At 40.6% G+C, this 12,108-nt stretch overlaps 1 protein-coding gene across 2 annotated transcripts in view; it reads right to left on the bottom strand.

Annotated features, from left to right (window-relative positions):
• Nucleotides 1–8,188: 8,188 nt before the first annotated feature.
• Ddr2 (discoidin domain receptor tyrosine kinase 2) overlaps nucleotides 8,189–12,108 on the bottom strand; it is a 119,957-nt gene continuing 116,037 nt past the window's right edge. For both annotated transcript variants that reach the window (XM_036201841.1, XM_036201842.1), the window contains 2 exons: nucleotides 11,468–11,617; nucleotides 8,189–8,871 (listed from right to left, as the gene is read on the bottom strand). In XM_036201841.1, coding sequence (XP_036057734.1) covers nucleotides 8,737–8,871; nucleotides 11,468–11,617 — 285 coding nt within the window. In that variant the 3' untranslated portion in view covers nucleotides 8,189–8,736. The remainder of the gene's footprint in view (nucleotides 8,872–11,467; nucleotides 11,618–12,108) is intronic.

The raw sequence follows: 12,108 nt of genomic DNA, 5'->3' as shown, positions 1-12,108 counted from the left end.
AGTATTGAGGAGGGAGGAGGGGGCCTCGAGGAGGAAGCAAAGTAGTGAGGAAGCGAAGAGCAAATGCATACAAATTACAACTCCCAGTTTTAATTAAGTTCAATTCCTATAAAATATTCCTTATTCCAGCTTTCGTTCTTTATAGATGGTTAAAAGTTCTGAGTAACATGGAGTAGAAGTACTAATACTTATCCACAGTACAACTGAACAAACTTCATGCCTCATTCAAAGCTGTGATGACTATGGGTAGCAGTGATCCTAAATGATGGGGATCATCTCTGGGTTTTGATCTTGATGTTTTGATTATTGATACCAACTAACTGCTGAAAGTTAACATGGAGTTTTGACCAGTGCTTCAAAGATGGTATCTTAACAGTATTTTCTAAAGGCCTTGGAGTAAAATTCTCCCTGATCTTGAGGTTCTAGACCCAAAGGATACTTTTTGTTGTGGTGGTTGTTTTTGGAGACAGGAGAGGTGTGTGTGTGTGTGTGTGTGTGTGTGTGTGTGTGTGTGTGTGTGTGTGTAGCTTTCTGCTTTCTATGTGGCTCTCTCAAAGAAAACCCATTTCTTCAAAGAAATCAGAGAGCATAGAGTCTAGAGCCAAGCAGCTCTATCCAAACTGCACCTTAGGGTAACTATGAAAGTGACACAAAACTGTAAACATAATTAAAATATTGTGAGGTTTATTTTGAGATTTTTTTAAAAGCTCTGTCGTGTAGTTCTTAGCTTGAACTTTGTCCATGAAAAAACATCATATCACACTGACAGGTTAGATGTGCGAGCTAGGGATTCAGCCTCACCACAGTCTCAGATGAGAATCAATGTAGGAGCAGCTTTGAATTACATGATGCCCAGAAGACTTCAGAGAAAATCTCTCCTTCTCCCTCTATCACTTCCATCCTATCCCAGTGTGGAAATCTGGGTGGTTTTTTTGTTTGTTTGTTTTGTTTTTTTCAAGACAGGGTTTCTCCGTGGTGTTTTGGTGCCTATCCTGAATCTTGCTTTGTAGACCAGGCTAGCCTCAAACTCATAGAGATCCACCTGGCTCTGCCTCCTGAGTGCTGGGATTAAAGGTGTTTTCTTTTGTTCTACTGAAGTTGCTGGTTCCAATGCCCTGTGACCTTCAAGGGATGGACTGGACTGTTAGACTAGAATGTTTTATTTCAAAAATAAGTTGTCGCAGAGAGGACACAATATTTTGGAATATATTTTAATCCATAGCTGAGTTGGTTGTTGGTTTTCTCATCACTCCAAACTCCTCTTGGGTTTGTATTGTTCAAGGGCTTCTTCTGTTGGGTACTGGAACAGTGTGGTACACAGTGTGTCTGCCTATCACTACAAGCCTTGGTATATGAGTTGAATAGTAGGTGTAGCAGCTCTCTCATTATTCACGCTCCATATAATAGATTCGTCTCTACCCCAAACGAAGCTCCGACACTGATCTCTGTTCTTTTTATGTACAGTAGACAAGGATGAGTGAAGTCTCTTTTGCTCCGATAACAAAGCTCCAGTCTTGGTCCTTATAAACTTCCCCAGAGTTGCCTGCCTCTAATTTGCAAACAGGACTAAAGAACAACTGCTAGTTGGGGCTATGTGGCTTCTCTTGTTCACATATTTCAGACTGAAATAATGCATTCAGTCTGGCCCAAAACTAACTCAGGATTTTACCCAATTCATTGATGGTAAACAGTCAAGTGTTACCCTGTGTAGGATCCAAGCACTACAGAAGAGAACAATTTACAGACTTGTGGCCACTTCTTCAAATGGGAAATAAATATAAACCTATACGTGGAAATTAGTTTTCTTGTTCTCTCCTAGTTAACCAAGCCCCTGCAAGTAGCTGATGGAAAACTGAGTGGACATAATTTCCATCCTCACTAACAACCTATGTATTAGATATATGAATAACTTGGCTGTGCGTTTGTGTATGGGTGGATGCAGATCACCACTCATATCTGCCTTTAAGCCTTGGCAATAGGGGTTGACAGCAGATTATATCTCTCTGAACATCTCCAATCCCCTTGTTTCCTTTTCTTCCATCCAAATTCAGCCACTCAGGTACATGAATTTCTGGTCTTGGGTCCTGAAATCCTGGACATTATAGAGACAGAAAGAGCAATCGTGAATACTCTGTTTATTCTTTTGAGCATGTGTACCCATTCTCTTCTTATCTGCTGTGACAGGTGCTGAAAGAAGTGTGCTCCTGGTACTCAAAACCTGTTCTGCAAGCTGACATGAGGTGTGCTTGGAGTTGTTCCGTTTTAATCTCTATTGTGACATTTGAGTCTGGATTCCAGTTGTATACAGTTTTGTTGGTTTATGCTTGTGTGATTGGCTACCTGAGACAGACCGTGTTTGGATTTAGCAGCTGTTTCTCTTCCAAAAAATAAGCAAACAAAAAACTCTGTAGCAATGACAATAAAGGCTCTCTAGATAACAATGGAAACGCTGGACTCAGGTCCCCAGACAGGCACAATAGTATGAAGATATGAAATCACAGTGCCTACTATATTTGGATATGTCAGAGACATAGCCATGTTAGCTAATGTCAAAGAGAAGCCTTTCACATGCCCCGCCCCCTTACCGAATCACCCTAATAAACATGTCAAGACTGCATGCACCTATAGATCTTTCCCTATATCTCATTAGTACTCCACACACAATGTAAGGAGGAAAGATAACAGAGACCACCAGAACTGTTACTGCTTAGACAGAAAGACAGCTCCATCAGCAGCATGACTCTTTAATCACTGTTATTTACAACTTATCATCCAACAGACTTACAGAGAATAAATAAAGAAAATATACAATGGGCATCATAGTCTATTCCTTTTTCTAATACAGAAGATTTCTATATATATTCTATTTTAGAGTGACTATGATAGTTTTAAGCAGAAATTAAATCCATTTATTGTTTAGCCCTTAACAAGGCACACATCCACCACAACCTGTTGAACAAAGCCTATATGTTGCCTCATCATGGAAGAGTCCACCATATTGCTGCAGGAAGTCATTCCTCAGGAACAGTTAGCAGACACCCGGCTAGAAGAGGTGAATCCTTAAACACCAAAGAATGGTTCAGGTGAATAGTGTAGATTACAAACCCTCCATGTGTCTGCAGGATTGCTCCCAATTTTCCCTGTTATACCAAGCCTCTTTTTAAGAAAACACATTTGCACTGATAGCAACTGCCTGTGCTTTGCTGTGACAAATGTTTTCTTGACATACAGTTGTGATTGCAGATCAGCCTTGGAACTTGTATCTGTTCTCCTATATGACCTGTAAAGGTACTGGCAAGATGTCTGTAGGAAAAACTAAATGATCAGCTCGTTTCAGAAGAACTAGATTTGGAGCCTGAGTCTTCTCTCTGCCTTTGATCTAGTGCCCTGTTAGAGTGACCATGCATGGCTGTCTAAATAAGTCTCACCATCCCAAAGATACAAGGTATCCACTGTCTGTAGGACACTTTTTCCCTTTTTCTTTTTCATTGAAAAGAAGCCCTCTATGTTTTCACAAAATACTCCTCCCAAAATTCACACTTGTGATACATAGCAATGTTTCCATATTTTATTCATTAAAAACATAAAATTCACAAAATATTCACTTGTGTGCTAGGGACTTCATAAGCCAAAGACAGCTATTATCATGTAGCCCTTAAGCAGGGCAGCTTAAAAATGTCCAACAGAAAACCCAAAGTCATGATCTAAGAAACTTGAGTTCCCACTTTGCCCCAGGAAGCTGTTGTGTTTGCATTTAATTTAGCAGATTTTATTATAATTAGGAATGAACATTTGAGCAAATGAAACTTCTCTGGTACTCTGACATGAATGTTTTATCTTCTCACATTAGGGGTTTATATTTGTGTTATATTCTATCCACAAACCAAAAAGTACTGGTTTACCTTAAAGGCCTCTTGTCACCAACTAAAGTTCCATTCTCCTGTTTAGAATTTCCTTCTACCTAAAAGCCTTTTATAGTGTTTCTCTTCATAAGTTGTTCTTGGATTGTTTGTGATGCCAAACCAAGGAACTAATCATTACACATGATTGGTGTGTAAGGCTAGGGCCATTCTGGGCCCCCCAGTGAAGAGCACTAATTGAAAGTGGATTCAGGAAATATGTAGGATATTGTTCACTGGTGAATGAGTTCATCAATTTGCTGGTTTTTCAATGTTTGTAGAATAATATCCAGATAGAGTCTTTCCTGCTGGGTGCCACCAAGGCCAGGTTACAAACCAACAGAGGTGATGTCCAGTGAGCAAATGTATACAAGGCAGGAAAACTGGTGAAATCCAAGGCAATCCTAGACTTCAGTTTTGAAAGTGGCTCAAAGTAGACCATGGTTTTGATAGATGGAAACAGACTAAAATATCATCAGTGGGAGGAAACCAGATCCAGGGTAAGGCCACTCTGCACCGATTCTTTTGAAACTTCTTTCAAGTCTCAGATAATTTGAAAATAACAAGTTTCTGAAAAGTACAGGACAACTAAATCATCCCTCTCCAGGTTTTTCCTGCCAGCCTACTGAGCTCCTTAGAGAACAGAGCTCAAAACTGCTCAAAAATCAAGCCCTTACTAACTACCCAGTTTCCTTCCTTAATTCAGGATTCCAAATAATTCACCAAGTGTTCAATAACATTCATCTGTTTCTAGAATATGAAGCTTCAGTTCAAAAGGATTTCCCAGAGTCAAATCTGCATCTTGTCAAAACATTAGGGGCTTACCCCACACAGCACCCAAGAACATAGTCTTCAAAACAAAGAAAAGAAGAGTATGGTGCGAAATGCCAGGCCCAGGAATTCAACTTAGGATCAAAGTTATAATAACCAATGTTTTGCAATTCTCCATTTTGTACTTTGGGATAAAAACAGACACTCTTCTGTCTTCTGGTGTATGTCCTCAGAACACCTTCCCTCCTTCCCTTCATCCTGACACTCCCCTCTTTCTCTTCTTTACTGAAAACACATGGCCTAGCCTCACATCCTGGTTTTCTTGTGGGATGCCTGGGTGGGACTAAACAAACCTGTTTCCAATATGACACGCCCTCCTTTTAAAAAAGTCAGACGAGACTTAGTCTTGTCTAACTTACACCCATGGTTTCTAGGTTTGCTGTGGCCATTCTGGCTCCAGCAATGATGAGCATTATTGAAAGTGGATTCAGTAACTACCATAAGCTCCCTGACTCCTAGATCGTCACGCCCAAACAGCACATAGAACACCAAGTCCAGTGCACAGACAACTTTGGCTTGCCAACAGCACTAGAATGTGGTCTAGAACAAACAGGAGAGCAAACTGCCTCCTGTACTCACTTCCCCTGAGATGAGAAAGTCATTCCCTGGTGGTTACATGTTTCTGTATCCACAAAAACCAGCATCCCTTCCTTAACTCTGCAAAAATCCATTCCATTTCCTATAGTGTACCTGACTTCATTTTAATAAATACAGTCTCTCTCACCCAGCATGCCTTCTCTTACTCACCCTCCATTCTCAAGTCACTTTTTCTAACCTCTTTCTGATCTCCTTTCAAGAGTTCACTTTCATGTACCAGTTGATTTCCCAGCCTCCAGCCATTCCTGTTTCTTCTACCTTGCCTGACTTGCCTCCTCCTGTCTTCCCATAATCTCAACTTGCCTCTCTTTATGATGCCATCTTTCTCATTTTCTCCATATCCTTTCCACACACATACACACATTCATGTAACCACTTTTTAAAACCACTACTTGCACACAGCCCTCTTTTGTTTCACACTCTAGAACACATCTTTAACAATACATGCTCCCCTCAGGGCACTCCTCTCTACTCCAGATCACATACATGAATTAGTGACATTTGTCTGGCCAACAGGGCAAGATTTGAACATAGATACTGAGGCTATAGATCAATGATAGAACCCCTGCCTAGCATGTGTGAGCTCCGGGTTTGATCCCCAGCACTAAAAAATAAATGGACCTGGCTACCAATACATTCTTCAATAAAGGTATAAATTGAGTTATGATACTCTAAAGGACATCTTGACATAAATGGTTCACATATATCACGATCATGAATAACTTGGGAAAATAATAATAACCCCTGGTTTCTCATCAGCTTCCACTTTTCTTGCCAAAGCCTATTTTCACTCCCTAATTTAGATTTGAGCTACCTGTTATGTCTATATTGTAAGCCCCTACTGTCTACCATGTTGGATCACTCAGGTTGGTACAGCTCAACTCTACAAGTGTAAATAAAAACTAAACCTGTGTCTATAATACAAGGTTCTCAGTGCCAGAAGGTAGATCCTTCTTCATATTAAAAAAAAAAAGAACAAAAGAAAAAAGAAAAAGAAAGGAAGGAAAGAGAAGAAAGAAAGGAAGGAAGGAAGGAAGGAAGGAAGGAAGGAAGGAAGGAAGGAAAAATGGTCTCTGTACATGATGATACATATTTGATAGCCATCTGGAACAGATTAGTTCCATGATGAAAAGTCAGGGAAATTTTCTTTTAAAGATGATTTTTAAGTGACAGGTAAAGAGATACAGTAAGTTGGGGTCAGAATCCTAAAGATTACATATTCAAGAGTTGGGAAAGAAACATGTCTGGCCCTAGAAATATCAAATGAGATAATGTGTGGAAATACCTGGTCACTCTAGAGCAGATATGATGCAGGTGTCAGTGTAACTACAGTGTGGTCTCTTATAGGAGCTCTTTTACTGGCCACAATTTTCTGAGCAAGAGAGTAACTGAACCTACCCCAATCTCAAATCTAGTTCTCCAGCAAGCACAAAACATAGCAGAACTCCAAGAGATTTCCATTTCCAGACCATCTAGTTCAGGCTACTCATTAGACAGAGAAAGAAACAAACTCATAGAGACATTGAAACTTGGGAAGATGGCATACTTGGCTTGAGAGAGGAAGAGGGCCGGGGTTTCCAACCCAATACTCACCTACCTTTCTAATCAATGACCCAAAGTTAGTCTCGGGAAAGACTAAAAGCTAAGAATGATACAACAGCTGCAGGAGAGGGGAATTCGCTATGACTGAATGGAATCTGTAAATAAGACTTAAAGCTACACCTATGCTGTGTTCTGGAGCCATACTAAAGGCTGAACCAAGAAAGAGTCCAGCTTCTGAGAGACCATAGAGCAAGCTGACTGCATAGAAAGAAGGAGACCACAACTATTTTACCTCAGCTTAGGAAGCTTATTCAGTAATCTTTTCTTGATTTTCCTCTATAGGACTTAAGGTTTCTGTATTCTAGTTGACTGATGAATCTGAGAGTCTTTAGAGGATGAACATTTAAGATCTGCTCTTAGGCAGCTCCTCCTGATTGTGTATCAGTTTCCATGGCTCCTGAAACTAAGACCTCCTGCTTGGCTGCTGCCCACCATCTCTATGGAAAAAGTACATTCAGTTACAATGAATGGTCAACCTTTCATTAGCCCATACAGACACATGTATCCAGTGGTCAAGAACCTCTTTCTTGCATACTTCTTCAACTAATATCTGAAAGTTTTCAGAGATGAGAGACTCCCCATCTCTGGGGAAGCCCATCCACACCTGTGTGTTGTGCTTCTCTCCATATTTCCCCCAAATAAAGGGTGGAAATCAGTCTTGCGATACTTTCTTTCAGTGGTCTAGGCCAACCTTTAGGGGATACTCAGAATGTATCTACTGTATGTTGTACATGGCATCGGATACTTCTGCCTGAGATGTTCAAATACTAGCCTATAGGTCCCACAGAGGCCTCACATATTGAAAGAAATAGAACTGGGCAAAATGAACCAAAGGAGCAGCCTTAAAATACCAAAACGTTGGGCTTTTACTGATTGAAAAGTCAAGTTGTCACTAAAACACACAGGTGAAAATGGTTAAGATAAAAACCCTCACATGGGAACAACAAATAGTTAATTTGCTATTCATCTTCCATGGACCTCCTTTCCTATGACCCGGTCTACTGAGAATCCTGTGCAACCTTTCTTTTCTGTATATAACTACTGTCCTTCAAGCCTTACAACACACTTTTTCCTCCCCATATGCCGTTTCATAGTTACACCCTGATCTCTGCCCATGAATGAAGAAAACATTCATTCCAAGATACAAGATAGAGCTTTTTAACTTTTAAGTACATGTCACTCACTTTGAGAGAAGAGAGGAAAGAGAGAGAGAGAGAGAGAGAGAGAGAGAGAGAGAGAGAGAGATTGAGATTGATTGATTGATTTAATTTAAGAGTGAGAGTGGGATATGTCCAGACAGAAAAACATCCATCAGTTATGGAATGCCAAGTCCTGCAATTCTTTATAGCCAATAGCCACCAAGTATATTCCTTAAGCCTAATCTCATGCTTCCCAAAACATTCGTATTCAAGTTTTTCTTTCTAAAAATATTTTATAGAAAGAGACATGGAAAAATAATGTAGGATATGCACACTTACAAACATAAGCATAACCTTTATAAATTATCTGAGTTTCTAGCCTTTATGATCTAACACTTTGGTATATCAAGTAATATTTTTACTAAATTTTATCTGCTCTATTTTTTTCTTTTTTAGTTATTTCAGTAAAAAAAAAAAGTATATATGAGTCAGTGGTAGGGAGTAGGGAAGTGTGCTGGAAGAGACAAGAGACAGTAAGAGGGCAAAGTGAAGAATTCTCTGTCTCTTGGGTCCATTAACTGTCCAGATGGAGTGGCTTAGATGTGGGTGAGTGGTCGGTCTTGTGGGGAGGACCTGGGCCACAGGAACATCGGCAGGTATGGATGGCATCACTCGTCCCCTTGTTGAAGAAGCAGAAGGTGTATTTCTTGGAATGATGGCCTGTGCTTGGTATCTCTTCTCCAACAGCTGAGCATCAGCTTATACACAGAGTCGGGGCAAATGGCTGGTTGAGGGAGATAAGTCTTTGGGAACAAACATTTTAAAAGAGAAAAATATGAATTAAGAGGAGTAGAAGAATGAATTGTATCATAATTTGATTTATGCCCTCACTTTATTGAACTCAGCAGCTGAAATGAGTGTTCTATCTATTCCTCCCATCCATGGAGTTCTAGCTCATCAGCTCCTTTCTCATTACCTTGCTCTCTTCTACTTCTCTCGGGCAATATTTCATGGTGAGCCATTCTGTGGACCCTTTCTTCATGTTGAAGATGAAACCAATGCAAAGGGAGCTCAGATCATCAGTTTATGAGCATGCATCTTGTTAACCAACAACAATACAAGTACATTTGTAACTTTAGCTCCATAAAAGTATTTGAAGTTTTATTGCAATTTTGATTGGAATAAAATTTCAGCTGATGCAGAAATTGGGATGCAGGCCGCATCCTTGTAATGCCTACCATTGTTCTCTGGGTTTCCCTTTCTCTGTATCGGTCTCAATTAGAAGAGATTAGATTGCACTAACAGGTATGGTCACTGTGCCCCAATCCCGGCTTAGGATTCTACTCTGAAGTTACCAGTTACCATCTCCACAAGAAGATGCTACTCTGCTAACTCCCAGTCCATTTTCTGTCTTCTGTATATCATTACCATCATCTCCTTACCTATAGTCTTAATACTCTGCTATAGTGATAGATTACTGAACCATACTTAAATTTCCTATGCTCCCTGAACCATCAAATTATCATTGCCTTTGCTGAACACAAATCTGTACCTAGTTCATCATTCACTACTTCCCATTGCCCTGCCTCACCCCATACAGCACCAGCCTGTATCATGTATCATGTGTCATAAGAGCTGGGCTTTACCCAGAGTCTAATTGTCACATATGCCATCAACTCCTAATAAACAGGTAAAAAGGCCAGTAGGCAAAAGCTTTGACTTCTGTTAAAATAACAAATTAGATGGAATATCAAATCAGATATAACAAAGTTTAATTCTATGAGTTATAAAACTATGACTACAAACTACCAAGTATTTGAAAGACACTATTACCAATAAGGATAGAGCATAATGGGAATTCTCATATATTACCAATAAAACTTAAAATTGATGATCTCTTTGTGAGGTGCCCACTATAGAACTTCAGAAAAATTATTATAGAAGAATGCCAGGTGTGGTAGTAGCAGGACTGTAATCCTAGTACTCAGGAGGCTCTGGCAGGAGTTCAAGGTCACCCTGGGAATGCAGCAAGACCCAGTCTCAAAAGCAACAACAGCAATAACAACAAAATTCACTATAATTCTAGGGTACACTCAAATTCAGGCCATTATTTTGATGAGTAGGATCCATTTTCTAATTGAACACACAACTCTTAATTGGCCATGTGTCCTCTAAAGGGTGGTCTGAATACATTAATCTAGGAAGAGAAACTTTTTTTTCTTGGTCCATTGCATATTTCATAAAGACAGGGGCAAATTTTTGCTTTATCACAGTAAGAGAGCAGTTATCTCCTGTGCTAGATGGTTTTATGTCAACTTGACACAAGCTAATGTCATCTGAGAAGACCACAATTAAGAAAATGTCTCCATAAGATCTGGCTGTAGGCAAGCCTGTAGGCCATTTTCTTAATTAGTGATTGATCAGGAAGGGCCCAGCCTAATGTGGGTAAGGCCATCCCTGGGCATGTGGTCCTGGATTCTTTAAGAAAGCAGGTTGAGCAAGCCATGAGGAGCAAGCCAGTAAGCAGCACCCCTCCATGGTTTCTGAGTCAACTGCTGCTCCCAGGTTCCTGCCCTGTTTGAGTTCCTGCCCTGACTTCCTTCAGATGGACTATGATATGGAAATGCCCGATAAACCTTTTCCTCCCAAACTTGCTTTCGGTCATGGTGTTTCATCTCAGCAGCAGAAATCCTAACTAAGACACCTCCTAACTAGGATAGGTGATTTAGAATTCTTACTACCACACTATCTAAAGAATATTGAAATAAAAATGAAATTGCTGGCCCATTCTCATTTTTAGCATGCACCATGTATTATTCTTGTCCCGCTCTCATCATTTGCTTGCTTAAGTCTAGTTAAGCCAGAAAGGGCCCATTTTCATCTCCTGCAAAACCTGTCTCCAGCTATTACCATCTGTGTATTGGAGATACCATGATGTAAGGTGTGCTACAGACAGACCATTTGGGGGACTGCAATGCTCTGGTTATTAGCAAGCTTTAAGTCCTAGGTCTTACAGAAGCATTAAAAACTTAACCAACCAAAGAAAGCTTGATATCTCAGGAAATCAGGACTCCTTGTTACCTTGAGGACTCAATGGTCCATAAATTCCAAGAGGCTCCATAAGTAGGCCTAGAGGAGCATCCCCAGAGAAGAACAAGGGTACACCAATCCATTTGTGGATTTCCAAGTGCAGACACGTTGCTCACCAGCCCAAACCAACACCACATCTTGTTCTAAGATTTTATTTTTTGCCACCCAACAGACTTGCTGAATAATCTAGATCCAGGAATAGATTGAACATAAGAAACAGAATTCTGTTTCCATCCTTGATCTGGGGCCTTCTTTCTAAGTCCTTTCTCCCTCAAGATCACCTAAGTCCACATCCCCAACAGTTCATACCTGCCTCCCTTGGTCTCGGAAGAACTCTCCGGTATTCTCAATAACTTGCTCATCTGACAACTGGGAGTAGGGCTGCTCCTGGCAAAAGGTGAAAGTCTCCCACAGAGTCACCCCGAAAGCCCACACATCACTTGCTGTGGTGAATTTGCCCTATTGAAGGAAACGAAGAGAGAATCAAAGCAAGCCAGGCACAAAAAGAAAAAAAGCATGGTAAACACATGCTCATCACCTGGAACCAATCTTCCCCTACCCAAGGCAAGGAATGTGGCAAGCGGCAAGACGTGCATGGTGGAGCTGGAAGTAGCAATGTGACCTTATTGGAAAGCGGTCCATCCTCCCATCCCTGTGATCTCAGCTTAGTTCTGCTTCTCTTGGAGATGATAGCCAAGAGCTGAAAGGATGCAGACCATAAGCCACTGGACTGTGGGTGTTAGAACTGACACCTGGAGGCTACCAAGTCTCTGAACACTAGAAGGGCCACCTGTAGAATATGGGCCACTTAGGAGAACCACCAAGGGAAAGACTAAATTAGGGAAGTCAACTGTTTTGATGGTAGGAATAAAAGAAGATGCCTGGAGGTAGACCTAGTAGATCCAGGATGCTCATTCTCCTATTCAGGTGGTCGCCACAGTCTTGAAAAA

The sequence above is a fragment of the Onychomys torridus genome, chromosome 11 (genome assembly GCF_903995425.1).
Source record: "Onychomys torridus chromosome 11, mOncTor1.1, whole genome shotgun sequence".
Classification (NCBI taxonomy): domain Eukaryota; kingdom Metazoa; phylum Chordata; class Mammalia; order Rodentia; family Cricetidae; genus Onychomys; species Onychomys torridus.
The sequence above is the reverse complement of the archived record's forward strand: the minus strand, read 5'-3'. Positions and strand labels throughout refer to the sequence as shown.